The sequence below is a fragment of the Polypterus senegalus genome, chromosome 9 (genome assembly GCF_016835505.1).
Source record: "Polypterus senegalus isolate Bchr_013 chromosome 9, ASM1683550v1, whole genome shotgun sequence".
Classification (NCBI taxonomy): Eukaryota; Metazoa; Chordata; class Cladistia; order Polypteriformes; family Polypteridae; genus Polypterus; species Polypterus senegalus.
In genome coordinates this window covers 172,689,151-172,716,728 of record NC_053162.1, presented here as the reverse complement: position 1 = coordinate 172,716,728, position 27,578 = coordinate 172,689,151, and the positions used below count along the sequence as shown (strand labels likewise).

General features: G+C 45.6%; 1 protein-coding gene across 3 annotated transcripts in view; it reads right to left on the bottom strand.

Annotated features, from left to right (window-relative positions):
- The window catches only part of ass1 (argininosuccinate synthase 1), a 147,730-nt gene that overhangs the window by 81,045 nt on the left and 39,107 nt on the right, over nt 1–27,578 (bottom strand). For all 3 annotated transcript variants that reach the window (XM_039764262.1, XM_039764260.1, XM_039764263.1), the window contains 3 exons: nt 27,239–27,269; nt 9,843–9,933; nt 531–615 (listed from right to left, as the gene is read on the bottom strand). In XM_039764262.1, the coding sequence (XP_039620196.1) occupies nt 531–615; nt 9,843–9,933; nt 27,239–27,269 (207 nt within the window). The remainder of the gene's footprint in view (nt 1–530; nt 616–9,842; nt 9,934–27,238; nt 27,270–27,578) is intronic.

Here is a 27,578-nt window from a genome sequence, read left to right as displayed (position 1 = left end):
AATATTTGTCCTTTATTTCCTGCCCCGGGTGTGGTTAAATCTCTTTCTCGCAGGACGTATAATGCTGCTCGTGTTGTGAAGGTGGGGAGCTGAACGCATGCTAAGGAGATGCGGATGGATCAGCTGCTGTCTTGCTGCTGCTGCTGGCGAGCTGCGTGTTGTGCTTGTTGCGCTGCGCGTCGATCATTTAAAAGCCTGTGCAGCAGCTGTCCTTTTTTCTCACTGCCTTGTCTCGCGGGACGTCAAATTGTCTTCCGAGAAGATCATGTCTCGTCTCCCTGGTCTCCCTGCCAGGATTTTTTTTTTTATAATAGAGAGATGTGTGACAAGATAAAGGGGCTTTGGCTTTTGTCATTTGGGCCAGGGGTTTTTGTGATTCCCCTCTTCCTTTAAGCTTTGGCCTTTTTTAATTGTTTTGGCCTCACATCTGAGATGCTCGGCTCTCATTCCTGCCACTCACAAGCTGCAAGGAAATGAATGGGGATGAGGCAGGTGGACAGAAAGTTGGCCGTCATTGTGAAGGGACTCACCCGATATGATTGAGGAATGTTAAAATGTCCAGAGGTGACTGAGCGCTGGTCTGATCTGTCAGGCTTTTCACATTCACAGGTACCCCTGCAAGAAACAGAAAGGAGTTAGAGAAGCTGATAAGTGCAGTGGGCTCGAGTGCCACAGGTAGCTCAGGGCACAAGCACACTGATGGTGACCTGGCTAGGGGGAGTCCTAGTGGCTGTGAGGCTGGCTACCCAGAAGGATTTACAACACAAGGTAACTGGCAGCACTTTGGGGCAAAGCAGGGACCAGCCCTGGACAGGAAACCAGTCCATCACATCATCATCATTATGAAGATGGCTGGCACGGTGACATTATGTTAGCACTTCAGACCAGTACAATAATCAACAACTAAATACCATCACATCATGATTGGCCTAAAGACTAAAGACCACCATGTCAAGCTGCAGTTGGAGATCATCCACCCAAGCTTAAGCTGAAGACCACCTGACCAAATTCATATGATTATCAAGCCATGCACCAAGTGAAGGCTACCATGTAAAGTTCCAACTGAAGCCCATCTTATCAAGGATCTAACAAAAGACCATCAGTCCAACATGCAAAGCTTTAATTGAAGGTCATCATCCCAAATATCAATTGGAGACAACCAGGCCAAGCTCCAATCACCAAGTGAACACCACCATGTAAAGTTCCACTTGAAGCTCACCTGATCAGGGTTTAACTTAAGACCACCAGTATGTCTTCAAACTAAAGTCCCCATGCAAAGCTCCAATTGAAGACCACCTGACCAAGCTCAAACACCAAATGAAGGCCACCATGTGAGGTTCCAACTGAATCCCATCTCATCAAGGATCTAACTAAGGACCAACAGTCCAACATGCAAAGCTTCAATTGAAGACCAACATCCCAAATATCAGCTGAAGACCACCAGACCAAGATCCAAGCAGCAAGTGAAGATCAACATGTAAAGTTCCAACTGAAGCCCATCTCACACACCATCAGTCCATCATCAAACTAAGACCATCAAGCAAAGCTTCAATTGAAGACCATCATCTCAAATATCAACTGGAGACCACCAGACCAAGCTACAGTGAAAGACCATGAAGCCAAGCACCAAGTGAAGACCACCAGATTCAGGTCTAACAAAATACCTCAAGTCCACCATCAAACTAAGGGGATCATGCAGAGCTCCAACCTGAGACCATCATGCCAAGCTCTGACTGAAGACCACAGAGTGTTAACTAAGGACCACTTTGCCAACTGCCATTTGAAGACTACACTCCACCATCACGCAATGTCTAAAGTGAAAACTGCTGTGCCAAATACCAGCTAAAGACCACCACATCAAGCTCTGTCTGAAGATCACAACTCCACACTCCCGCTGAAGACGATCAGACAGACAAAGCACCAACTAAAGACCACCCCACACCACCTCACGATTATCACACCAAGTTTCAACTAAAGGCCACCGTGGAAAGCTCCATCAGCAGAACAGAATTCCAAAGGCCAACTCAAGACCCCCAGTCCAGCTTTCGACCGACCAACACTGCAGTAAGATGACCCCATGAGATGTCTAACCGAAACTTCTAGCTCATTTAATGACATTCTCAGTCAAGCCTCTAGTCCTTAACCAGCCTCATCGTAAGGCCGAAGACCCCAAGGGAGATCCCACTGAGGTTTTCCTAACTACCTTTCGTCCCCTGCAATCCCAGTGTGCCTTTTATGCTTCTCCAGACAGACGGGTGGCACTGTGCCCTCTGTTGGTGCTTTTTTTTTCACCAGCAGTGTTTCCATTTTGAGATTAAAGCTGAGACCTGACAGCCGCACCCCTGCCACACACACATCCCACCCCCCCAACATGTTTCAACTATAAACTTGACAGATATACATGAAGATGGGGGGACTAAAGAGCGGTGACTAAATGGCAGGGGACACAGAACTGTGGCTCCTGGAATTGAAGTGAAACCCAGTTAGGCTGCTCCGATGGTCTCAGTCACCTCACGGACCACCACACAGGCCCCGTCATTCTGGTGTGTCCACCATGGACAGTAATGAGACTTGTCCCTCAGGCCAGGCCTTTTATGAGAAGACACTGGCCACTGAGTGGACTCAGCAACTGCCTTTCAATTCTGAACACTATCAGCCTTAACAGTGCCCCCCACCCCACCTGACCCCACCTCCCCTACCGCTCAGACAGAGCAAGGTCTCCACTGCAGTTATGTTGGCTAAGCAGGATGTGTTGTGTAGTCTGCTTCCCCTCATGGCTGACGTCTGCCTTTCTCACGTCTCCTCACCCATACGGGCTTAAAAGAAAGTTGAGGAAGAAATGACAAGAATCAGAAAAAGGTGAAAACCCCCCACTCGTGTGCTTAATGTCCTCTGAAGGGCACTATATAGGGTCCTGTGAAGGGGAAATATGGCGCGGTAAGTGAGGTGAACTGTATGGTGTGTTATGAGGGGAGTGCACCATAGGGGGCTGTGCAGTGTGTTATGTGAGGCAAGCTATATGAGGTGCTATAAGGGGACCTTATTATGGGTGAACTAGGAGGTGGTATGTGGGGGCATTATATGATGGGTTATGAAAGGGGTGCACCATATGGAATGTTACATCAGACTGCTGAACGTGGGCACTCTGTGGTATGTTATGCGGTTGAATATGTGGTGGGTCAGGTTGCAATTCTGTATTGCGTATTATGTGGGAGATGCACAGTGTGTTATGTCAGGTGAGCTCTATGAGGTGTTATGGGGGGGCATTATACATTGTGTTACGTGGGGGCGCTCTATACATTGTGTTACGGGGCACTCTATACATTGTGTTACGTGGGGGCACTCTATACATTGTGTTACGTGGGGGCACTCTATACGGTGTGTTACATGTAGCCATCTACATGAGGTGCTACACAGGGATGTTATGTGGTGTGTTATGAGGGGGTGCACTATAGGGTGCTGTATAGTGTGCTATGTGAGGCAAGCTATAATGAGGTGCTACATGGGGGATGTTTTATGGTATGTTATGTGGGGGGCAATATGGTGTGTTAAGAGGGAGTTTGGTATGGGGGCACCATATGGTCTGGTTTTGTAGGCGAGTTTAATGAAGTATTACATGGGGGCTTTATATAGTTTGTTATGACGAAGCACTATAGGGAGCCATATGCTGTGTGTGGCAAGCTATATGAGGTGCTAAAAGGGGGGGTTGTTACGAGGAGGTGCTATATGGGGACACTATAAGGTTTGTAATGTAAAGTGGCCTATATGGAGTGTTAAGTGGAGACATTATATGGTGTCTCATGGGGGACACTACACGTTATTGTACAATGTGTCATGTGAGGCTGCGATATGAGGTGCTACAAGGGGGCCGTATGATATGGTAGGGTGCCATATGGTGCTGTGTGGGGTCTGTTGTGTGAGGTGAGCTATATGAAGTGTTAAGTGGGCCTTATCTGTGGTAATTCTACAATGTGTTACGTGTCGAGGCTGTGTGGTGTGCTCTGTGGAGTAAAATAAATGCTGTGTTATTTTAGGGGCACTATATGGTGTACTGAATAGGGGGCTACCATATGGCGTGTTAAGAGAGTGCATTGTGAGTTATGAGGGTGGTGCACTATATGGTGTGCTATGGGGGGCTACTATATGACATGTTATATGAGGCACACTGCATAGCGTTTTATGGTGGGCTGTGCTGGATGGACTATATGCTGGGTTGTTTTGGGGGCACTATATTGGGATGGTGTATTGTGAGCTCTGAGGTGGTGTGCTATATAGTGCTATCATAAAGGGGGTGTTAAGTGCTGTAACTACATGGCTCTTTGCTAGGCACACCACAGAGTGCATAAAGCAGGGGGTTTCTCTTTGGTGTGCTGTGTGCAGGCGCTATATAACAGGCAGGTAATCTAAAGTGCCATGCTGGTGTGTTATGTGAGGCGCTATATAATCTACAAAGCAAATAACTACGACTTCCTAGGAATGAAGTAAAACAAAGGAGTTTGATATGAGTGAAGTGGCCAATAGCAGGCAGAGTGAGGGGGGACAGACAGACGGGGTGGCGGGCAGGCCAGGGGGAGTGAGATTGGTGGTTAGGGCGTCCGCTCATAAAAAGCCCCAATAAATTAAAAGGCCTTCTTTCATTTGAAGGCTGTGAAATTGCGAGCAGGCCCTTTGCTAATTGAATTTCACGCTTGGGCTTTGTCTTTTGCCACTTTGCCTTCTGTCCCAGTAGCCTACCCAGGTGGACAGAAAGGAAGGGGCTGGGAAGAAGTGCGGCGTGAGGGGGGCACGGGGGTTCAAAGTTTCCTCAAAATAGCTTCCTTCTCCAAGTGTATAGACAGAGCAGCAGCCGCTCGCACTACCCCCCGCCCCCGTCACCACAATGCCAACCCTACCGGTCACATGCCTTCGATTGTCCGCCCTCCACCCGCCACCAAGGCTCAGATCAAGGGAGCAACCTCCATGAATTAATCATTGTCCCCCTTTGCCAATAAAAGGGAGATGTCACTCGCCCACTCATTAACAGTGTGAAATGAGCAGTAAAGGGGATGGGGATGTATGGCCGGGGGGGGGCAGAGAAACTTTGTCAACTGGACCGGCGGGGCTAATCTTCTCCCCATCTGTGTCTCATTAGCATGTATCACGCCTGTGGATGCCAATCACGGGTAAATAGGCTCATTCTGGAGCCCTTTCAGGGCGCCAATGTAAGCCCTGTTATAATGACACGTAAAGACCTGACAAATATTTTTGGACGAGGGCATTGTCCCCGAATATCCAAACTCCACCCATCCCACCCACTCCACTCGCTCCCCAGCTTTCCAGCCACCGGAGCTCTTCGAAGTCCTGAGCTTATCAAATCCTCAAAAGCCTCTTAGCGTCCAAGTAGTTAATAATTAGATTAAAACTTCAAATAAATGAAGTGGCAGGATGAATGTGGCGGACCAGGCTGAGCCTTTTAGTGTTGGGGGGTGGGGGGGGTGTGCGATCGCAGTCTATTAATATGGAGCAGAGGCCCCAACCAAACCAGCCTGCTTGGGACACAAAGGGGTGCAGACACAGTTGTAGGAAAAATTACAGCTTTTAATTCTTCTGGGGGTTGGGGGTATGGGATTTGTGTTGGGGGACACCAGCGAGAAAACACCTGTGGTTAAGAGGTTTAAATACTTCTTAAAATTCTTTTTAATTGCTAAAGCAAGATTTTTTTTTTGGGGGGGGGGGGGCCAGCCTGTTTTAAGGATTTTTTTTTTTAAAGGCAATGCTGTGAATCTTAATGGCCGATTCGGGGCTCCTCTGGGCCGCCTTGAGCTGCCGCTTTGTGTCCTCTACCTCGCGCTTTTCTCTCTCCGTCTCACTTGCGACTTTTAAAGCTTGCGACCAAATCCTTTGAATCACAGGTGGGATTTCAACTCAGCAAAAATGGCCTCAGCTGATCATTTTTTTAAAATCTCATACAAAATATTAACAATTGAAACAGTGGGTGTGGATGTTTTTGGAGTTCACTTTAATGCCCCCTTTCTCAGGATTCCCTCAGGCAAACCCAAAGAACAAACAACATCACACACACGGCCACCTACCCTAACAGGACCCACCGTTGCCCATGTAAGTCATTTTGAGGCACATCTACTGTGCCTCACTTCTAATGGGCAGCAGAAGACCCTTCAACATCTCCAGTGTATTTCTTAAATTTATTTTAGGGCTCAAAACCCTAACTTTGATATAAAAGTAACAAGGCACCCCTCCGGGTTCTAATTTGGGGCATTCTGGACAGATTATGTCTCTCAGCTGGCATGGAACACCTCGTACCCACCCAAGGGGAGTTGGAGGACCTGGTGGGAAAAATGGACATCTGGGCGATTGCTTAAACTGTGGGACGTGTGACTCAGACCCTGATAAGCGGCAGAAAATGGAAAGATGGATGGATGGAGTAGTTTGTCATCTCAGTTCTCACAAAGTGGCATATGAGTGCGGAAGTTTGTTGAGATTGGACCAGGGGTGTGGAATTGTATAAAGAACAAACGCACTTTACCGCTCACATTGAGCCTTATATATGGCATTATATTATAGCCTTATACTGTACACAGTCCTATGAAAAAGTTTGGGAACCCCTCGTAATTCTTTGGATTTTTGTTTCTCATTGGCTGAGCTTTCAAAGTAGCAACTTCCTTTAAATATCTCACATGCCTTATGGAAACGGCAGTAGGATTTCAGCAGTGACATTAAGTTTATTGGATTAACAGAAAATATGCAATATGCATCATAGCAAAATGAGACAGAGATATGACATCAATACTTAGTTGAGCCTCTAGACGCTATCCTCCTATAGCCTGTGATGAGTGTCTGGATTCTAGATGGAGGTATTTCTGACCATTTTTCATACAAAATCTCTCCAGTTCAGTTCAATTTGATGGCTGCCGAGCATGGACAGCCTGCTTCAAATCATCCCATAGATGTTCGAAGATATTCAAGTCAGAGGACTGAATTGGCCATTCCAGAACATTGTACTTCTCCCTCTGCATGAATGCCTTTGTAGATTTTGAACTGTTTTTTGGGTCATTGTCTTGTTGGAATATCCAACCCCTGCGTAACTTCACTCATTTCAAGACACCTTGCTCACCTCCTGTCCACTTTTTGACTACCGCCAATGGTAGACGGACCCCCGTAAATATATTGCAGATATTTACAATGCGCCATTAGTTGGAATGACAAATGCAATGCATTTTATGACTACAAATGTTCATGGTGCACCATCTTCTGGAATGTCAGAGGCATAGTAGGCATACATAATAATTACTCTTTAATTTAATATTGTTTATTGTTATCAGTATGCTGCTGCTGGAGTATGTGAGTTTTCATATCTATCTATCTATCTATCTAATAGTACCTTTCATATCTATCTATCTATCTATTATATAGTGCCTTTCACTATCTATCTATCTATCTATCTATCTATCTATCTATCTATCTAATAGTACCTTTCATATCTATCTATCTATCTATTATATAGTGCCTTTCACATATCTATCTAATAGTACCTTTCTCTATCTATCTATCTATCTATCTATAGTTGGACACACAGATACACAGGCACACAGACGCTCTCCTTTTATTAAAGTGGTTAATTTAATATAAACGTTAACTGGCACTTCTATATCGACCCTGTCTGTGTGTGAAGGTGCCTTTCAGTGGACTGTCACCCCAAGCATGGCTGGTTCCTGCCTTTTTCCAAACGCTGCCAGGAGGGGTTCTGGCCAACTGTGACCCTGAATGTGATTAACAGATTTGAGATTCTACATTCATATGAAAAAGTTTGGGAACCCCTCTGAGCCTGCATAATAATTGACTCTCCTTTCAACAATAAAGATAACAGTGGTATGTCTTTCATTTCCTAGGAACATCGGAGTACTGGGGTGTTTTCCGAACAAAGATTTTTAGTGAAGCAGTATTTAGTTTAGTATGAAATTAAATCAAATGTGAAAAACTGGCTGTGGGTCCCCTTGTCATTTTGCTGATTTGAATGCCTGTCACTGCTCAGTGCTGATTACTTACAACACCAAATTGGTTGGATGAGCTCATTAAGCCTTGAACTTCATAGACAGGAGTGTCCAATCATGAGAAAAGGATATTTAAGATGGTCAGTGCAAGTTGTGCTTCCCTTTGGCTCTCCTCTGAAGAGTGACAGACAGCTTGGGATCCTCAAAGCAACTCTCAAAAGATCTGAAAACAAAGATTGTTGAGTCTCCTGGTTTAGGTGAAGGCTACACAAAGCGATCTCAGAGGTTTAAACTGTCAGTTTCAACTGTAAGGAATGGCATCAGGAAATGGAAGGCCACAGGCACAGTTGCTGTTAAACCCAGCAGGTCTGGCAGGCCAAGTAAAATACAGGAGCGGCATATGAGCAGGATTGTGAGAATGGTTACAGACAACCCACAGATCACCTCCAAAGACCTGCAAGAACATCTCGCTGCAGATGGTGTATCTGTACATCGTTCTACAATTCAGTGCAATTTGCACAAAGAACATCTGTATGGCAGGGTGATGAGAAAGAAGCCCTTTCTGCACTCGCACCACAAACAGAGTCGCTTGTTGTATCAAATGCTCATTTAGACAAGCCAGATTCATTTTGGAACAAAGTGCTTTGGACTGATGAGACACAAATTTAGTTATTTGGTCATAACACAAAAGTGCTTTGCATGGCGGAAGAAGAACACCGCATTCCAAGAAAAACACCTGCTACCTACTGTCAAATGTGGTGGAGGTTCCATCATGCTGTGTGGCTGTGTGGCCAGTTCAGAGACTGGGGTCCTTGTTAAAGTCGAAGGTCGGATGAATTCAACCCAATATCAACAAATTCTTCAGGATAATGTTCAAGCATCAGTCACAAAGTTGAAGTTACGCAGGGGTTGGATATTCCAACAAGACAATGACCCAAAAAACAGTTGGAAATCTACAAAGGCATTCATGCAGAGGGAGAAGTACAATGTTCTGGAATGGCCGCCACAGTCCCCTGACTTGAATATCATCGAAAATCTATGGGATGATTTGAAGCAGGCTGTCCATGCTCGGCAGCCATCAAATTGAACTGAACTGGAGAGATTTTGTATGAAGAATGGTCAGAAATACCTCCATCCAGAATCCAGACACTCATCACAGGCTATAGGAGGACAGCGTCTTGAGCCTCAACTAAGTATTGATGTCATGTCTCTGTCTAATTTTGCTATGATGCATATTGCATATTTTCTGTTAATCCAATAAACTTAATGTCATTGCTGAAATCCTATTATTTCCATAAGGCATGTCAGATATTAAAAGGAAGTTGCTGACATTCCAGAAGATGGTGCACCATGAACATTTGTAGTCATAAAATGCATTGCATTTGTCATTCCAACTAATGGCGCATTGTAAATATCTGCAATATATTTACGGGGGTCCGTCTACCATTGGCGGTAGTCAAAAAGTGGACAGGAGGTGAGCAAGGTGTCTTGAAATGAGTGAATCTGAGATGCAGTCTTCACAGGAATGTGATTGTGCGAGAAAAGTCCGGCAAAGGTGGTTGAGACATGTGAGGAAAGGGGTAAGAGGAATACTGAGGGTACACATAAAGAAAGAGATATCAAATATCAAATTTTTTTAAGAAAAACAAAAACTAAAAAAAAATGGCCTATTACTGTTTGTCTGAAATCCCACCGCTGACTCAGCGCCAGTGTCCAAAAGGCTGACCACCGCTCCACCATACTGCCTAAACAACACTCAGCTGGTAGGAAATCAACATTTGCACATCTCAATGGCGGGTCTGCAGCATCACATGGAACTTTCCGGAAGGCGGCACAGATAAGTCTGACACAAACCTCGCTTGAACTCTATCTCCAGCGCGTCTGAAATGTTGGGAGACTTCTCGGGGTCTTTGGTCATCTGGTAAATGCCTTTAGGAGCGTGATTCTGGAAAAAGGCAAAATGAAGAAGTCAGTACATTCAGTGTAGCACTTAGACCCGGGCTCAGCTGCCAGCGGGGTACCCTCTGTGTGGAGCTGGCATGTCCTCCCCACTCACGAACTCTCATAAGTTTGCTGGAAAAGCATAAGTGTGCCCATCATCCCACCAATCTCCTGGAGTCTGACAAGATCACGGGCACATTTATTTATTTATTTATTTGGCTGACGCCTTTATCCAGGGGGGCTTACAACATTTATGATGCAATTGCTTCCATTTCTTTTGGTGTTCCAATTGCTCAGGGTCACACAGTGTGTCAGTAAAGGGATTTGAACCCACAGCCACCACACCGCACTGCCAGCCTTAAGTGACTGCATAAAATGTTCACCCCCTCGGACATTTTCACATACACAACATTGAACCACTGGGGATTGAATTAGCCTTTTTTGACGTTGATCAACAGAAAAAGACCCTTTCATGTTAAAGTGAAAAGTGGTCTCTGCAAAGTGGCCTAAATGAATGACTGATATAAAATGCAAAATGATTGGCCGCCTAAGTATTCATGTCAGCCTGTAGGCTCAGGGCTTTCTCTGTCATCTCTTTCATTTTCTCCATTCGTCTTCTTCTTCTTCTTCAAGCTCCTTCAGCTCTGTCAGGTGTCCTGGTGCCTCTGTCACGCCCGGCCACAAGTTCTCCATTAGACTCAGATGTGGGCACTGACTCGGCCACTCCAGGACAGTCACTTTGTTGTTATGAAGCCATTCCTGGGCAGCTTTGATTTTCTGATTTGGAAACAAATCGTCTTTCATTCTTGTGGGGTAGACGTTGACGTTTGTCGACACGTAACCCTGAGGGAGGATGTCATAGGGGTGGAGGGTGACAATCAGCTGTAAAAAACTCACCGTTATGTTTCAGGCAGACTCTCTTTGCTTGAAGAATGTTGGACCCGTTGACTTGACGTCGAATCCCTGCGTGTGCGAGGACAGCGTAGAGTAACATAGTGTCTAGAATGGCAAGGGGAAGCAAGTGCGCAAAGCAAAATGCTCCTTGCGCATTATTAATTCCATCCATCCATGATCCAACCCGCTATATCCTAACTACAGGGTCACGGGGGTCTGCTCGAGCCAATCCCAGCCAACACAGGGCGCAAGGCAGGAACAAACCCCAGGCAGGGCGCCAGCCCACCGCAGGGTACACAGACACAATTTAGGATCGCCAATCAACCTAACCTGCGTGTCCTTGGATTGTGGGAGGAAACCCACGCAGACACGGGGAGAACATGCAAACTCCACGCAGGGAGGACCCGGGAAGCGAACCCAGGTCTCCTTACTGCGAGGCAGCAGCGCTACCATTGTGCCACCATGCTGCCTGCATTACTAATTAATTTATTTATTGTGGACTCTAACTTATTGAACTCTGGTGCAAGCGATCTAAAGATCGAAAACGGAAGTCAGCTAGCCGCATCAGCTGACTGGTCCCGAGCTGACGCACCAGGCCAACGTTCATCCTGGGAGGACTACACAGACACATATCGAATTCTGATTTTGATACAAACGAAATGGAAATAAAAAACGAAAGTCGACTACGTGCATCAGCTGATCGTTCCCCAGCTGATCGTAGTGCCGAACATACTGGTGTACCTGACGCGCCTACGCCAACGTTCACCCTGAGGGGACTACAGAGACACTTATCGAACTCCGATTCTGATGTAAACGATGTGGAAGTCAGAAACGAAAGTCAGCTACCTGCATCAGCTTATCATAGTGCTGAGTGTGCTCGTGCAACTGACGTGCCTACGCCAAAGTTCACCCTGGTGGGACTACGAGCATCGATCAGCAAGCTGGCTACCGGACTTCATCAAACAACGCGGTGTGCTGGTGGGCTCTACAGATCACCAGCTCCTCGACTACTTTTTGGTTTTTTTTCCCCACAAAGTGCCTTTCAGCTTATGAGTGATGAGACAAACACGTACGTAATAAGGATGTGAATTCCCGTGCTGTAGTGGCTCATGGCACATAAAGCAGAGTGACATTTGTCATAAAGAAGTATTTTATGTTGATTTATGCGTGAAACCTTTGCATTGTGTGCTTTTTAGTTTTTTGGAAAAATATTCAGCCCTGGGACAAAAGGAAAAAAAAACTATTTAGCCTTAAAAGAGTTAAAGTTGAAGGTTTCTTGCAGACTCCTTCAGGGTTTCCTCCAGGATTGCCCCATACTTTGCTCCATTCATTTCTCCCTCACAAGCCTTCCAGGGCCTGCTGCAGAAAAAACATCTCCACAGCCCGATGCTACCAGCACCAAGCCTCAAAGTGGGGATGATGTGTTTGTGAGCAGATGCAGTGTTCAGACATGGCTCTTTGTCTACATTAATGGCCAAAAACCTCAACATTGATCTCAGAACCTTCTTCCAGCAGACATCAGAGTCTCCCATGTGCCTTCTGACGAGAAGTCCTCTGTGTGTGTGTTTTTCCTCTTTGCTTCTAGGAAACAGTTGTTGCCTCTCTAGTTTCAGTCACTGTAGCTTATCACTCAGAGTTCTTTTGGTGTCCTTCCTCACTCGTCGTTTTCGGTTTCTGTGGACGGCCTGCACTATTAGTTTTCTAGCTCTGCTGTACTCTTTCCAGTCCATCATGTCACACAAGTGCGCTTGGGAGACAGTTTAAGGGCTCAGATAATGGTGTTTCTTAGCCAGACCAGGGGTTGGTGCTGTCATCTGATGCTTTCTCCTATTTTCCCCTCTGCCGACCATTGGAATATTCCACATCTCAATGACATCACTTCCAGTCCTGGTCTCCCTGACCCCGCCTCTTAATGACATCACTTCCAGTCCTGGTCTCCCTGAACCCGCCTCTTAATGACATCACTTCCAGTCCTGGTCTCCCAGAGCCCACCTCCACATGATGTCCTTTCCAGTTATGTATGTACTCCATCTTGTGTTATACTCTGCAGTTCCATTCTGAACTCGTGTCTGTAAAGACTTATTTTTCTCTGTCGTATTTTCAAGTACAGTTGTGCTTGAAAGTTTGTGAACCCTTTAGAATTTTCTATATTTCTGCATAAATATGACCTAAAACATCATCAGATCTTCACTCAAGTCCTAAAAGTAGATAAAGAGAAACCAGTTAAACAAATAAGACAAAAATATTATACTTGGTCATTTATTTATTAAGGAAAATTATCGAATATTACATATTTGTGAGTGGCAAAAGTATGTGAACCTCACGGATGATCAGTTAGTTTGAAGGTGAAATTCAAGTCGGGTGTTTTCAACCAATGGGATGCCAATCAGATGTGAGTGGGCACCCTGTGTTATTTAAAGAACAGGATCTATCAAAGTCTGCTCTTCACAACACATGTTTGTGGAAGTGTATCATGGCACCAACAAAGGAGATTTCTGAGGACCTCACAAAAAGAGCTGTTGATACTCATCAGGCTGGAAAAGGTTACAAAACCATCTCTAAAGAGTTTGGACTCCACCAATCCACAGTCAGTCAGATTGTGTACAAATAGAGGAAATTCAAGACCATTGTTACTCTCCCAGGAGTGGTCGACCAACAAAGATCACTCCAAGAGCAAGGCGTGTAATAGTCGGCGAGGTCACAAAGGACCCCAGGGTAACTTCTAAGCAACTGAAGGCCTCTCTCACATTGGCTAATGTTCATGTTCATGAGTCCACCATCAGGAGAACACTGAACAACAATGGTGTGCATGGCAGGGTTGCAAGGAGAAAGCCACTGCTCTCCAAAAAACATTGCTGCTCGCCTACAGTTTGCTAAAGATCACGTGGACAAACCAGAAGGCTGTTGGAAGAATGTTTTGTGGACGGATGAGACCAAAATAGAATTTTTTGGTTTAAATGAAAAGCGTTATGTTTGGAGAAAGGAAAACACTGCATTCCAGCATAAGAACCTCATCCCATCTGTGAAACATGGTGGTGGTAGTATCATGGTTTGGGCCTGTTTTGCTGCATCTGGGCCAGGACGGCTTGCCTTCATTGATGGAACAATGAATTCTGAATTATATCAGAGAATTCTAAAGGAAAATGTCAGGACATCTGTCCATGAACTGAATCCCAAGAGAAGGTGGGTCGTGCAGCAAGACAAGACCCTAAGCACACAAGTCGTTCTACCAAAGAATGGTTAAAGAAGAATAAAGTGAATGTTTTGGAATGGCCAAGTCAAAGTCCTGACCTTAATCCAATGGAAATGTTGTGGAAGGACCAGAAGTGAGCAGTTCATGTGAGGAAACCCACCAACATCCCAGAGTTGAAGCTGTTCTGTACGGAGGAATGGGCTAAAATCCCTCTAAGCCGGTGTGCAGGAATGATCAGAAGTTACCGGAAACATTTAGTTGCAGTTATTGCTGCAAAGGGGGGTCACACCAGATACTGAAAGCAAAGGGTCACATACGTTTGCCACTCTCAAATACGTAATATTCGATCATTTTCCTTAATAAATAAATGACCAAGTATAATATTTCTGTCCCATTTGTTTAACTGGTTTCTCTTTAGGTCATATTTTTTATGTAGAAATATAGAAAATTCTAAAGGGTTCACAAACTTTCAAGCACAACTGTATGCAGGGTGGAATTCCCCAAATCTTGTGCTTTGTTACGCTGGGTATGCTGCACTTGGATGTTTTCTCGTCTTCATCTCCTGACTTGTGGTCTTCATGGAGCTGCTTGTTGTGTGCTTTTCTCATCATCGTGCAGGTTAGCCCACCATACTGATCTGAGACAAGCCGGACCTCCCAAAATTCACATGGATTTAGATGACAATCAATTGACACCCCAGACAGGTGACCTCCATTGAAGTACTGATGGGCCATCTAAAGCCCATGTGCTGCACCAGTGAGGATTTAGGGGTGTCACATTAAATGGGGGGGGGGATACTTACAAGATCAGTTATTTTGTCTTTTACATTTGTAATAAATTTAGCCCACTTTGCCGAGGTCTGTTTTCACTTTGACATTAAAGCGTCTTTTTCTGCTGATTGATGTCAAAAAGGCCAAATTGAATTGTTGTTGTGCAAAAAGAAAACCTGAACATTTCCGGTGTGAAGACTTTTTATAGGCGCTGTACCTCAGCAGCAGTCCGGGGAGGGGGTCCTGCAGAGTTGAGTTGCTGGTCCCCTTAACCTTAGAGCTGTGTTGGCCATCTAGGAAGGACACCCCCTACTGGCAGATAAAACTCACACAAACAACGGCAGGGAGATTGAGCTGGGGTCCTGGCACGGTAAGACAGCAGCAGCACATGCCAGTGTACACGCCCGCCTTATCTGTTACTCTGTTCATTATTCACTCTCGTCATCTGTGCTCACATTTTTGTGTATTTATGTCAATGTCACTACAATAATAAAGTGCCTTTGAACTGAGAATAGCAGAAAATGGGGGCACTGCGTGGGGAGTTGGGGGGTTAGGGGGGAATGAATAAAAAAAGGAGAAATGGTAAAAGTTTAAGGAGGAAAAAAACAAAAAGTTGAGAAAGTCATCAAAGAGCAAAGCAGATGCGCTGTGCCATTTTCTCCTGTAGCTGGTTTCATTTCCCCCTTGACCGGCTCCCAGCGGGCAGCAGAATTGTCACTCTCTGCGTCAAGTGAGGCAGCTAAGTGACTATCTGTCAGTCACATGGAGCGCCCGCCTGTCCCTTCCAGTGCGCGTGCATTGGCACACGGGGCAGGCTCTGTGCTGACAAGCCGGGCCATCTGGGAGGTGCATGGTGGCTCAGGACATGGCACTGTATACATGTGTGTGTGTTCATAACGCTACCCAGGGACCAAGTGGTGTGTCTAAAGGCCCGGGCATCAGGTGAAATTCAGCAAGTGAGAAAAAAAACAATTGTAAAATAAGGTGGGCACAAGATGGGCATGAGGCTGGGAGAGCCCCCTGAATGGCATGCTAATCTACTGCCCTGGCATATTTCTATGTAGTAAAGTCGCACCAATGCTGACAGCACCAGCCTGCACCTCATCTTACAAGTGAATTATGGAGGAGAGCCCACAGTGTCAGTCTTGATCGATTATATAGCGCCTTTTATAGCAAACCTCATCACAGGGTGCTCTGCAAAGAACACAAGAAGAAGACAAAAAAGCAAACCATACAGCACGTTCGCCAAGCCTTGGTATTCCTGTTCTAAAACCCCAGACTCCATTCTGCTATTTTCAGATTTCACTTTTTGTATTTTATAAACGTACCTGTCTGTTGTCACGCGTGTGCGCATAGGGGAGAGCCGAAGGGCTTTGGTGACTGCAATTCTACTTCAGCTCCAGGGGTTGGCGCTGTGTCTTAATGCCATGCTCTCTTCCTTCCTTTGCAGACTAGATGATTGACAGCTAGAACACCTCTGATGTCACTTCCTGTGTCTGTCCCTCCTCTCCCTTGGACCTGCCTCTCACTGCCGGAAGTACTCCAAGCTGGAAGCTCCGCCATCTTTGTTAGTTCTGTTTTGAACCTTTCTTTGTTTGTGGACAAACCTTCAGGGATACGAGGTCACCCAGCTGGTACCCTAAGTCTTTATCATTGTCTCGACCTTCTCTTGCACGGTCCTTGAATTTGATCATCTTTGGCATTTCAGTTTATTTTAAAATGAGACGGGCAACATGTTAAAGGGCCTGAACGTGTGTGTAAGGCTCAGTGTGTGTGTGTGTGTCTGTGCATGTGAGTGTTTACTAAAATACATGAAGGCTTAAGTGTGGAAGTGTGAACACGTAATGAAGGTGCACAGTGTCCACATGTCTGTGTCTATGAAGGTGCGTATGTGTAAATGCACTGTCTGTGGGTCTGCATGTGTATGCATGTGTGCCATGTACAGTATGGGTGGCATATACGAATATACATGAGACCACCTTCTATGGTGGGGGGACATGGACTGAAGTCCTGGCTGGGAGGGACGGCATTCCCTCGCCTATTCAGGACTGGGGGAGACAGTCTTCCAGAGCTGTATGGGTCCCCGATACACTAGGGTGCCAGCATCCGATGCACAAATGCACAGGGCATGCTGGGAACTGTAGTTCAGTTGGGCGGCCCTGTTGGGTCCCATGGGTGCCACCATTGCAGGGAATGGTCGCCTGTACTTTGAGGGGCCTCCGTCTTACCCTGTCATACAGTGCTGTGGCCCTGAAGGCACTTCTATGTCTGGAATAAAGAGGGACTCTGAGCTGGGAGGTGCAGGAGGAAGGGGAAGAGGAGGAGGAGGAGGACAACAATTGCTGGAGGAGATATGGGGGAAAGAAAAGGTAGGAAGGATCTGTGACTTGTGTGTTGAAGGTACAAACTTCGAATAAGAAGGACATTTTAATGCGTGACTGATGTAAATGTGTAGTGTCAAGGGTTTGGGGGTCCTGAGAACTGGCCACAGTATGTACACATGGGTTTATGTGCATGCATGTATATTTAGAGGCAGATATAGATATAATATACTCTCATTAACATGTACATGATGTTATGTCTGCCTGTATGGAGGAAGTGTGCGTGTGTGCTTTTTGTTTATTTGGATATCGTATGTACTATATGTATATATACTGTATGCATGAGTGTTCGCACACGTGAATGTATTGATAGGTAATACACAGGTGTTTACAGTAATTATGCATACTTGTTGTGGACGCCCTGACTATGGAAGGACAGTTTCTCCCCCGGACCGTCAGAGGGCAGCCCCCATAGTTTCTAGGGGGCCATGGGTCATGAACATAGAAACTCAACCCTTTTTTCAGGGCCCTATTGGGCAGCACCCAGAAGTGCTGTCAGAAGAAGCTCATTGGGCACCGGGAGTCCTACCAGGTGCCCTATAAAAAGGCGCCAGTCGCCAGAAGTCATTGGCCAGAGTCGGGAGGCAGAGGACAAAGCCTGTAGGGAGGACTGAAGGCGACGGTGGAAAGACTGCGCTTGCCTTGTGTGGAGTGCAGAGAAAAGCGCTCGTGACTAGGATGAGTGTCCTGCCTGTCTGTGTCGGGGTGGCAGTACGCACCCGGGCATCACATTGTATGTGAAATTTTGAATGCAAGAACAATATCTGTCCGTATGAAGCTGTGTGCGTGTGTGCGTGTATCTTATATTATGATATTCAGAACATGTATGTAGATTTTCAGATATGTATGTGTTTATGTATGTACAGGAGATATGCGCGTTTGTATGCATTAAGGTATTTATGTCAGTAGCTGTGTGTACAACACGTAGGGTGGCACAGCCGTACAGATGGTGGCAGCAGCACTGCTTCACATCTGCATGTGTGTATGTACGAGTATGTTCAGTATACACAGTATGTCATGATACACGTGTGCGTTTGTACGCCGTACACTCAGTGATGCACATATCCACGTAATGTCCGCGTATTTCAATGTAAGGGTAAGTGCTTGATGATGTGAATTACGTCATGTATGTACACACACACGCGTCTATACGCACACATCTGGCACCTTCAAATGCTCAGACGACGTCCGTTTCTCGTCCCGTTTCAGATGGACTCCTTAGGTGAGGCCCAGCCTGGGCCTGCGAATTTCTGCCTCCCTGCCCCGTGTTAACAGCGGACGCCACTTTGTTTCCCGTATTAACGAGTCAGCGAAGCTCCTTGAGCCGTCCTCGTGACAGACGCTACATTTCCATTTAGAGCCGGGCACCCCATTCCAATTGCCAGTGGGAGTCGGAGGCCAGCCCGCTCCCGTGAGCGCCGTGGCGGCCAATTACAGCGGCATTAGGAGCAAATCGCTGCCGATGTTTCCTGAGCTGAGCCAAATTGCAGAGGAACTATGCAAAATAACAACTGCGCGCATTTAAATGGAAACCTTTACCAGACAAATCATGATACAATAACTAATCTCGGCCCGCGGCTCTCCCCGGACCCCATCTTCTCTTCCTTTTAACTAAACACTGAAATTGACTTTGAGTTTGGAAGTTTCCGCCTCAGCGCTTTGTGCAAATGAATGAAGTGACAGCAAGAAGGTCCATTTGTGTTCCTTGATTACATCGATAACAAACATCGGCTTCGGGCGGCGCCTGACAGCTTTAGAGATTCAGCGCGTTAAAAGACAATAAACTCGGCGGGCTTCTGGAGACGTTCACCCACCGGGAGCTCCAGTGACCAGGCCCTGCTGTCCGCCAGCTGGACCTCCATAACATAAGAGCCCTGCCACCCAAAAGCAGGACCCTCACAAAATAACACCCTGCTGTCCGCCAGCTGGACCCTCACAACATGAGACATCTTGCTGCCAACCAGCTGGACCTCATAATACTGCTGTCCATAAGCTGGACCTCCAAAACATAAGAGGCCTGCTATACACAAGGTGGACCCCCATAAAACCACAAGCCTGCTGTCCACTAGCTGGCCCTTCATCACTGTGTAAATCCTAAGTATCCATCAGCTGAACCTCCATAACATAAAAGCCCACCTACTCAAAATTAAGACCCGCACAAAATAACAATGTGACGCCCATCATGACATGAGACCTCTGCTGCCCACCAGCTGGATCTTATAATACTGCTGTCCATCAGCTGGACCCTCACAACATGAGAGCCCTGCAGCCCACAAGCTGGACCTCCATAACATAAGAGGCCTGCTATACACAAGGTGGACCCCCATAAAAGCACAAGCCTACTGTCCACTTGGTAGATAATCACAACATGATGGCCATGCTGTCCACCAGCTGGACCTTCATTACTGTGTAAATCCTGCTGTCCAGTAGCTGGACCTCCTTAACATAAGAGCCCTGATACCCAAAAGCAGGACCCTCACAAAATAACACCTTGTCGTCCATCAGCTGGACCACCACAACATGAGAACCCTGGTGTTCTCAGCTGGACCTTATAATGCTGCTGTCCATAAGCTGGTCCTTCATAACTTGCAATACACAAACTGGACCCCATTTAATTATACTTCTGTCCACCAGATGGACCTTCATAACTTTATAAACGTGCTGTCTATCAACTAGCCCTCCATGACATAAGAGCTTTCCTGTCCACAAGCTGAAACTCCATAAAACAACAACCCTACTGTCCATCAGATAGACCATCACAACATGAGACCCCAGCTGTCCACCAGCTTGCACTTCATAACCTTATAACCCTGCTATCCATCAGCCAGTCCTTCACTCCATAGAAGCTCTGTTTTCCACAAGATGGACCCACATTTAGTAAGAATTCTGCTCTCCATCAGCTGCACCCCCACAACATAAGAACCACGCTGTCCTTGAGCTGGACCCTCGTAAAATAACAACCCCACCTTTCACTAGGTAGATTGTCACAACATGAAGGCCCTGGAGGGCCCTGCTGTCCACCAGCTGGTCCTTCATCACTGTGTAAATCCTAACAGTCCATCAGCTGGACCTCCATAATATACTGTACAATATGCTGCCTTCAACCTTCATAACATCTCATCTTACTGTACTTCTCTACCAGGTGTGATCACCAGACATGCTGATCTCTGAATTCTTTTAACTGGGCCACCCTATCTTTAATAAATGGACCACCAGTATGTAACCAACGTGAAAAACAACTAGTGGTCAATGCGCCACTGTGTTCCATTGGCCGAATGTACATCTCAGCGACAGGCATGTTATGGAGGGCTAGTTGATAGACAGCAGGGTTATAAGGTTATGAAGGTCCAGCTGGTGGACAGCAGGGAGTCTCATGTTGTGATGGTCCAGCTGATGGATATCATTGACGTCAGGTCTGTTTTCTGTGCTCGGGCGCATTTAGCGATCAAATTGTCCCTGAATGTTACTGGGCACACCACTTCCAAGGGGGCAAGGGCACAGAGCGATCACACTAGTCAAATGAAGTACACTTTTGGGCAGGGGAGGCCACATGGAGGACAAATGTGCCAGTGCCAGTGTGTGTACACCGAAAGTCCTGGGGTGTACCTGGTGGGTCTCTTCTGCACAGCTTCAAGTGCTTCTCTGTCCTTCTTGTTCTGTGATGACCAGAACTGCACACAACACTCTAGATGAGGTCTCACTAGTGTGTTATATGATCCCTTGAATGAATTTCAATAGTTTTAGGATATTCTGCTAACAACTGCTACCTACTCAATGAGTGTACTGCATTTTTAAAGACTGGCTGAAAGAGAGGTCCTATCCATCCATCCTTTTTCCAAACCCACTATCCCTTAATAGCATTGTATAGTCTAAGTATAACATCCCATAACATACACCTGGTTCCTGTCCTCTGCACAGCTTCAGGTGCTGCTATGTCTTTTTTGTGCCATGGTGACCAGAACTGCACACAACACTCGAGATGCTGTCTCACTAGTGCATTATATACCTTGAGTATAGCGTTTCTTCCATCCATGCATCCATCTTATCCATCAATTTTCCAAAGCTGCTATCCCTTGATAGTGTAAGCATAAGACCCCATAATGAATACTTGGTTGCTTTCTTCTACATAGCCGCAAGGGCTGCTCTGTCCTTCTTGTACTGTGGTGACCAGAACTGCACACAGTACTCCAGATGCAGTCTTACTAGTGTTTAATATAGTTTGAGTATAATTGTCCCATCCATCCATCCATCCATTTTCCAAAGCCGCTCTCCCTTCATAGAACTGTGCAGTCTAAGCATAACATCCCATAATGTATACTCGGATGCTCTCCCCTCTGCACAGTTTCAGGTGCTGCTCAGCTCTGTCTTCCTTGTGGCGCGGGGGCCAGATGTTCACAGAGTCCTCCAGATGTGGTCTCACCCTAACCCTGACCCTCTGCTGTTATTTCCTATCCCCCATAGTTTTCTAGGTTGTCACCTCACTTCTTATTTGTGCACGGATTAGACGATGACAACGTTGTGTCAACATGAACCCCCAAATCTATTTCAGAGTTTGCTTCATGTAGGCCAGCGTCTCCCATCTTGTACTGATAATCGATGTTCCTTTTCTCTAGGCCTGGACCATCAAGCCTCACTTGACGCATTGCATTTTCATAACATCAGATCCATGAAGTGAAACTCCAGACCCCAAAAACCCTGCTAGGTGGGTGTCTAAACGCTGCATGTCATTTGGGGTCCCACCATGAGATTACAATCCAGAACATCAGGATTTGGACAGTTGTATTTAAAGCCCAGACCATTATGGCCTAGACCATGAAAGACCTCATTTGATGAGCCGGACCACCATAAAACATCAGCAACCTGAAATCCATGAAGTGAAACTCCAGACCCCAGAAAGCCTGAAGTCTCCGAACTGAACTGAATGGAGGTCCGTGCTCGCCGTGACACGATTAACCGTGACATCCATACAGCAGGCCACCACAACATTCATAACTTGCAACCACATCAAGTGGCCCACCCTACCATTGCATCCATACATCCAGGCCACTTGGTTTAATGGCAGAGCACCTTAAATGTCATCAAGACCACTGCTGTAACGTTACACACCTGAGTGCAAATGTCCTAGGAGGACGACGGTGGGCAGTTATGACCATGAAAGCCTGGATTGTGGATAACCATGAAAGCCCTTATTGAACGAGATGGACCACCAGAGCGTCAGCATCCAAAAATAAACGAGGTGGCATTCCAATCCTGCATTCTTATAGAAGGTCCATCCTGTCCACCAAAATGACATCAAAACACAACCTGAGGGTCCCTCAGCGTCCAACTTGGTAAAACTATCAGGATCCTTCTAGCTGGATATGCCGGACGTTTCCATACACTCCAGCTCTCCATTTATTTATTTATTTGTTAAGAGGCATCAACAAGAGATTTTGGAACATCTTAGCTATTAGCCAAACAAATGGTCCTGATGCCCCTTTAGCTTTTCCTCTCACATGTCAAGTCTCTTGATCTTCGTATGCCACCCCGACATTAAGGCCTGGCAGAAACATAGGCCGCCATCACTGTAAAAAAATAAAGACCCTGAACCCCACAGCGGGGAAATCCAAAGCACCTCATTCAGCGAGTTGGAATGTCCCAGGAAATGGAATAACAAATATCCTAAGATGGTGGGTCACGCCAGGAATTGTGAATGGCTGACATTCCACCAGCAAGGTCGTCAGGGACCCTCTAAGGCCCATCCAGGAGCCTGCTGTCCACCTGATAGCATACAGAGAAGTCGTCAGTCCATCGAAATCTTTGTGCTGGTGCCGCTTATCCTGCCTACTACGCTATTCTTATATTGACCAATATCAGTGATGATTAGTGAAACCAAAGCCATCAATCAACAAAGCACAGAAAACTAAGGAAAAGTGTGCAGCGCCACACAAGCACGGTCATAGAGTCAGCTGACCGCCCCCCCAAGCCCCCCACCAAGGCCAGCATGGCTTTATCTGTATTCCTGATTAAACTGTACGACTTGCTCTCTCTCTCTCTCTCTTTTTAAATACAAGAAACAGTTGAAGAGACAAATTGTTTCTAGCGCTGTATCAATGCATTTCATTTAGACCTCCCCGCAGGAGGGCCCGGCCCCAAATGTCATCCTGAAAGAAACGAAAAGATAAAAATATGCCAGGGAGAAAAAGTAGAATATTGGAGGCAAATGGGCCGTGAACTGAAGCATCATGTTGAAACACAGAGCCGGCTTGCCGGCTTTATTCACTCGGCCGATATTGTTGTGCTCCGGGTGGCTGAATGCGCTCTTTGACGAAAGGCTGCAGCATGAACTTAAAGCAAGTAAATTTCTATCTTTCTGCACATTTGCTGCCTCACTGCTCCTGAATTGAGTCTCCAAGAGCAGGAAGAAAAGACAGAGAAGGACGTGGAAGAGAAAAAGACGGAGAGAGCGAGAGAGAGAGAGAGAGAGAGAGAGAGGGGCCAGACGAGCCCGGCCATCTGTTTCGGGAAATTACTGCGAGGAAGGAGCGTTGATTAAAAAAGGGGAAAAAAACGGCAAAGACGACTGTAGGAACAAGTGTGACAACGAAAGGGGAGAGGGGACGCGAGGGGACATGCGGAAAACCGCTCAATCCAATTCAAGGGAAAAAGAAGTGAAAAGGCTGCCTCAGAGTCCCGGGTACAAATCATAGCCTGGGTGTAATTGACATATTCCCGCCGTGTTCTTTGCTGGGGGCTCCAGCTTTTCTTGGTACAAAATCCAGACTGTGCCCTGCCAAGGACTGCTCGGTTTCTGTCTTGTGCCCAATGCTGCCAGGGTAGCCCCCAATCCCCCCAAATAACAGAGTGTGGCATAGTGGTTAAGGCTTTGGACCTCAAATCCCACTACTGACCCGGTGTGACCCTGAGCAAGTCACATGACCTGCCTGAGCTTCAAAGAAAAAGACAACAGAAGATAAACCAATTGTATGGCACCTTGAATGATTTATTAATAAAAGAGGACACAGAGTAGGGGGCACATCCTCATAACTCTGTAAGGGGATGTATGGTGAAAGGCACTATATAGAATAAGAACTGACAGAGAGGGATTTAACTTTATTCATGTGCCTCATGTTTACTTCATCAGGTTGACTTAACTGCCACCCACAACACTGAATACAGAGACACCCCCAAAAGACTCCAAAAGGGTCAGCCTGGCATAGTGGTGAAGGATCTGGACATCACAGTCTGAGGTTGTGAGTTCAGAGCCCACTACTGACACGGTGTGACCCCGAGCAAGTCACTTCACCTGCCTGTGCTCCAATTGAAAAAGAAAAAAACAAAACAAAAGGAATGGAAACAAATGTATCTTAAATGTTGTAAGTCGCCCTGGATAAGAATGGCAGTCAAATAATAAATAATAATAATAGATAAATGAATAAATCAAAGAATACAGAGTGTAGTGGGCATATCTTTAGACTGGTGCCTTAAAACACCTGAGCAACACTCGGTAAAAGATAATATAATATAATATAATATAATATAATATAATATAATATAATATAATATAATATAATATAATCCCCCTTCCACCTTAATAAAAGGATAATACATTTTAATCTTAACCTTAAAAAAGGATTCTAACAGATGGCACATCACAAACATTAATCCTGCTTATACAAAGCCCATACAAAATGGCATACAACAGAGCCTTATACATTGCATTTGTCATTCCAACAGATGGTGCACTGCAAATGTTAATGCTGAGGTCTACGTTGATTACTGAGATTTCAACCTGTCTTAGGTGGGTAGTACAGCTAATATAATATAATATAATATAATATAATATAATATAATATAATATAATATAATATAATATAATATAATATAATATAATAAAAGGAAAAGTGTCTGTGTGACTTTGTATCTGTGTATCCAGTTACTATATTCCTGTCATTCCAAGAAATTATGCATCACACATATTGACAGTGCTTTTATGAATCCCAAATTCCATATAACAGACACATACTCATTGAATTTGTTATACTCAATACAATCAACACCTAAAAAGTGTAAGAAAGAAAGAAAGAAAAAGTTAAAGGAGAAGAGCAAGAAAGAAAGAAAGAAAAAGTTAAATGAGAAGAGCAAGAAAGAAAGAAAATAAAGGGAGAAGTGTAAGAAAGAAAGAAAGAAAGAAAGAAAAAGAAAGAACGAGGAATGATTAAAGAAAGAAAGAAAGAAAGAAAGATAAGGAAAGAAAGAAAGAAATTACAGTCATTGCATGCTCTATAATAATGTCCAATAAAAAGACGCTATAAGAAAGAAAGAAAGCATAGGCTGGCAGCCACTTTCAGGGGCACCAGTTGCCCGCTGGGCCTCATCTGCCTAATTGACCCTTTGTAGAAGGTGACATTTTATGGTGTGGTGTCACGCCAAGATGTGTCCCCTCCCATGTTGCTCCCGCCGGCGATATTCTGAAACAAAGGGTCCTAAAAGCGAGGCGCGTTTGCCACCAGCTGAGCCTCGCCCGAGTGTTTTCTCCTCTCGCTCCCATGAAATTGGAAATTACGTGCCTCTCTAAGAGGGCCGCGGAGGACAAGCTGCCGTTTGTCATCTCGCGGACCTCCGCCATGCACTCCTGGCCAAGCGCTCCCACTCCAGTTGGGCTTGTGAACTTTAATGGTCGGCCACAACCCAAAGCTGTGATTAAATTTGGGGATATGGGTGGTGGTGGTGGTGGTGGGGGGAAGGGAACGGGGTCCATTGACATCCCCTCTAAACTGTGTTGCCCAGCGGCCAAATCTGATTTTAGTGCTATTGTTCACTTTCTGATGGTGGCAGGTGGTCCGAGCTGCTTATCCCAACCACTGGCATCCATGGAATCCATGGCTGTGGAATTTGGGGACATAAAAGCTCAGCATTATTTCACAAAAAATAAAATCAAATGTCACCAACTAATGACATCACTGGCCACGCCATACCACCCAAACAGTAACGGCAGACCACCACAACCCTTTAGGTTAAATGAGGAGGACAAAACCTGCTAAATGCAAACTACTGGAGCCCTTGAGAAATTTCTGGAATGGTGAAAGGTGCTATATAAGATTAAAAGTGTCCAGAGTGGACTGAAAGGCGCTATATAAATGAGAAGGCTGGGTGAGACTCAGTGAGCTCTGCAGTTGACAGTAGAGAGCAAAATATGGAGGACAAAACCTGCTAAGTGAAAGCTAGTGGAGCCATGAGAGGTTTGTGTAATGGTGAAAGGCGCTATATAAGATTGGTATGGCCAGTGTTGCATGTTCAAGTTTGATAAATACTTTTAATTAACATTACGACATTAAGAAGTTGACTGCAGAGTGGAAAGGTGCTTTGTAAATTCAGTTTTGTTTGTTCAGACCCCATCACTAATCCCCCAGTGTGTCAAATAATGCCCTGCTATACTATAAAACACCTTGTCATGGTGTTCACTGTGAAAAGGCGCTATATACTGTACAATAATCGTTATTCAATCCCCAATACTAAATTCCTGTGCGACCCCAACCGTGTCAGTTCACCCGCCACTGGAAAGGCACTATATACAATAGAGCTCATTCGTTCATATTTGTGTCACCCTGATGTCTCACTAAAATGCTGGCGGTTGACGCACGCTGCTGGGTCATATCCTTAATAACCGCTTCCTTCAGTTGACCTGTGGCACGTGATAAACTGACTGACCCAAATATATAAAGCACCCTGAGACTATTTTCAGTATAGAAAGGCGCTATATATAACATTTTGTTTGTATGTATAAATTTGTGCCACACTTCGTCAGGCACAAATGTCAATGTAGAAAAAATGTGCCATATACCCTGAAGGGCCCTGGGGTGGTGTTTGCTATGGAAAGGCGCCATGTCAAGTAATGTGGTCACTTTAGTCCCCAATGCTGTGTTACCATCAGACCCTAACTGAGTGAGCTCCCCTTCCAGCTGTGATCTGTGGGGCACTATAAACAGCACCAGGCATACCTGCCAGTGTAGGTTGAGGACCCCTTACTAACCAGTGGCCTTTTAAAGACACCGGTGGGATAAGAAATTAAGAAACAGCACGCTGTCTTACCTTGGGGTTTTCCAGAATTCCCGATTCATAGCTACAAAATAAAAGAAAGCAGCAATGTTAGTAAAGACTGGCACAGCTGGCATCAAGAGGTGACAAAGTCATGCCGGCAGAGAACAGGTGAAAGGTGCTATATAATATCAAGATGGATTAGTAGAGAGTGGCACTGGCAAATCATCAAGACCACCTAACGAGGTACGTGGAAGTTTCAATTGAAAGGGGAGACCATAAAGCCAATTGGGCACTCAATCAAGGAGGTGACGGTGTATATAGCGCCTTTCACGGCACCACAAACCTGTCCAACCACCCTATGGCAGTAAGACATCCTTAAGTCCTTACGTGT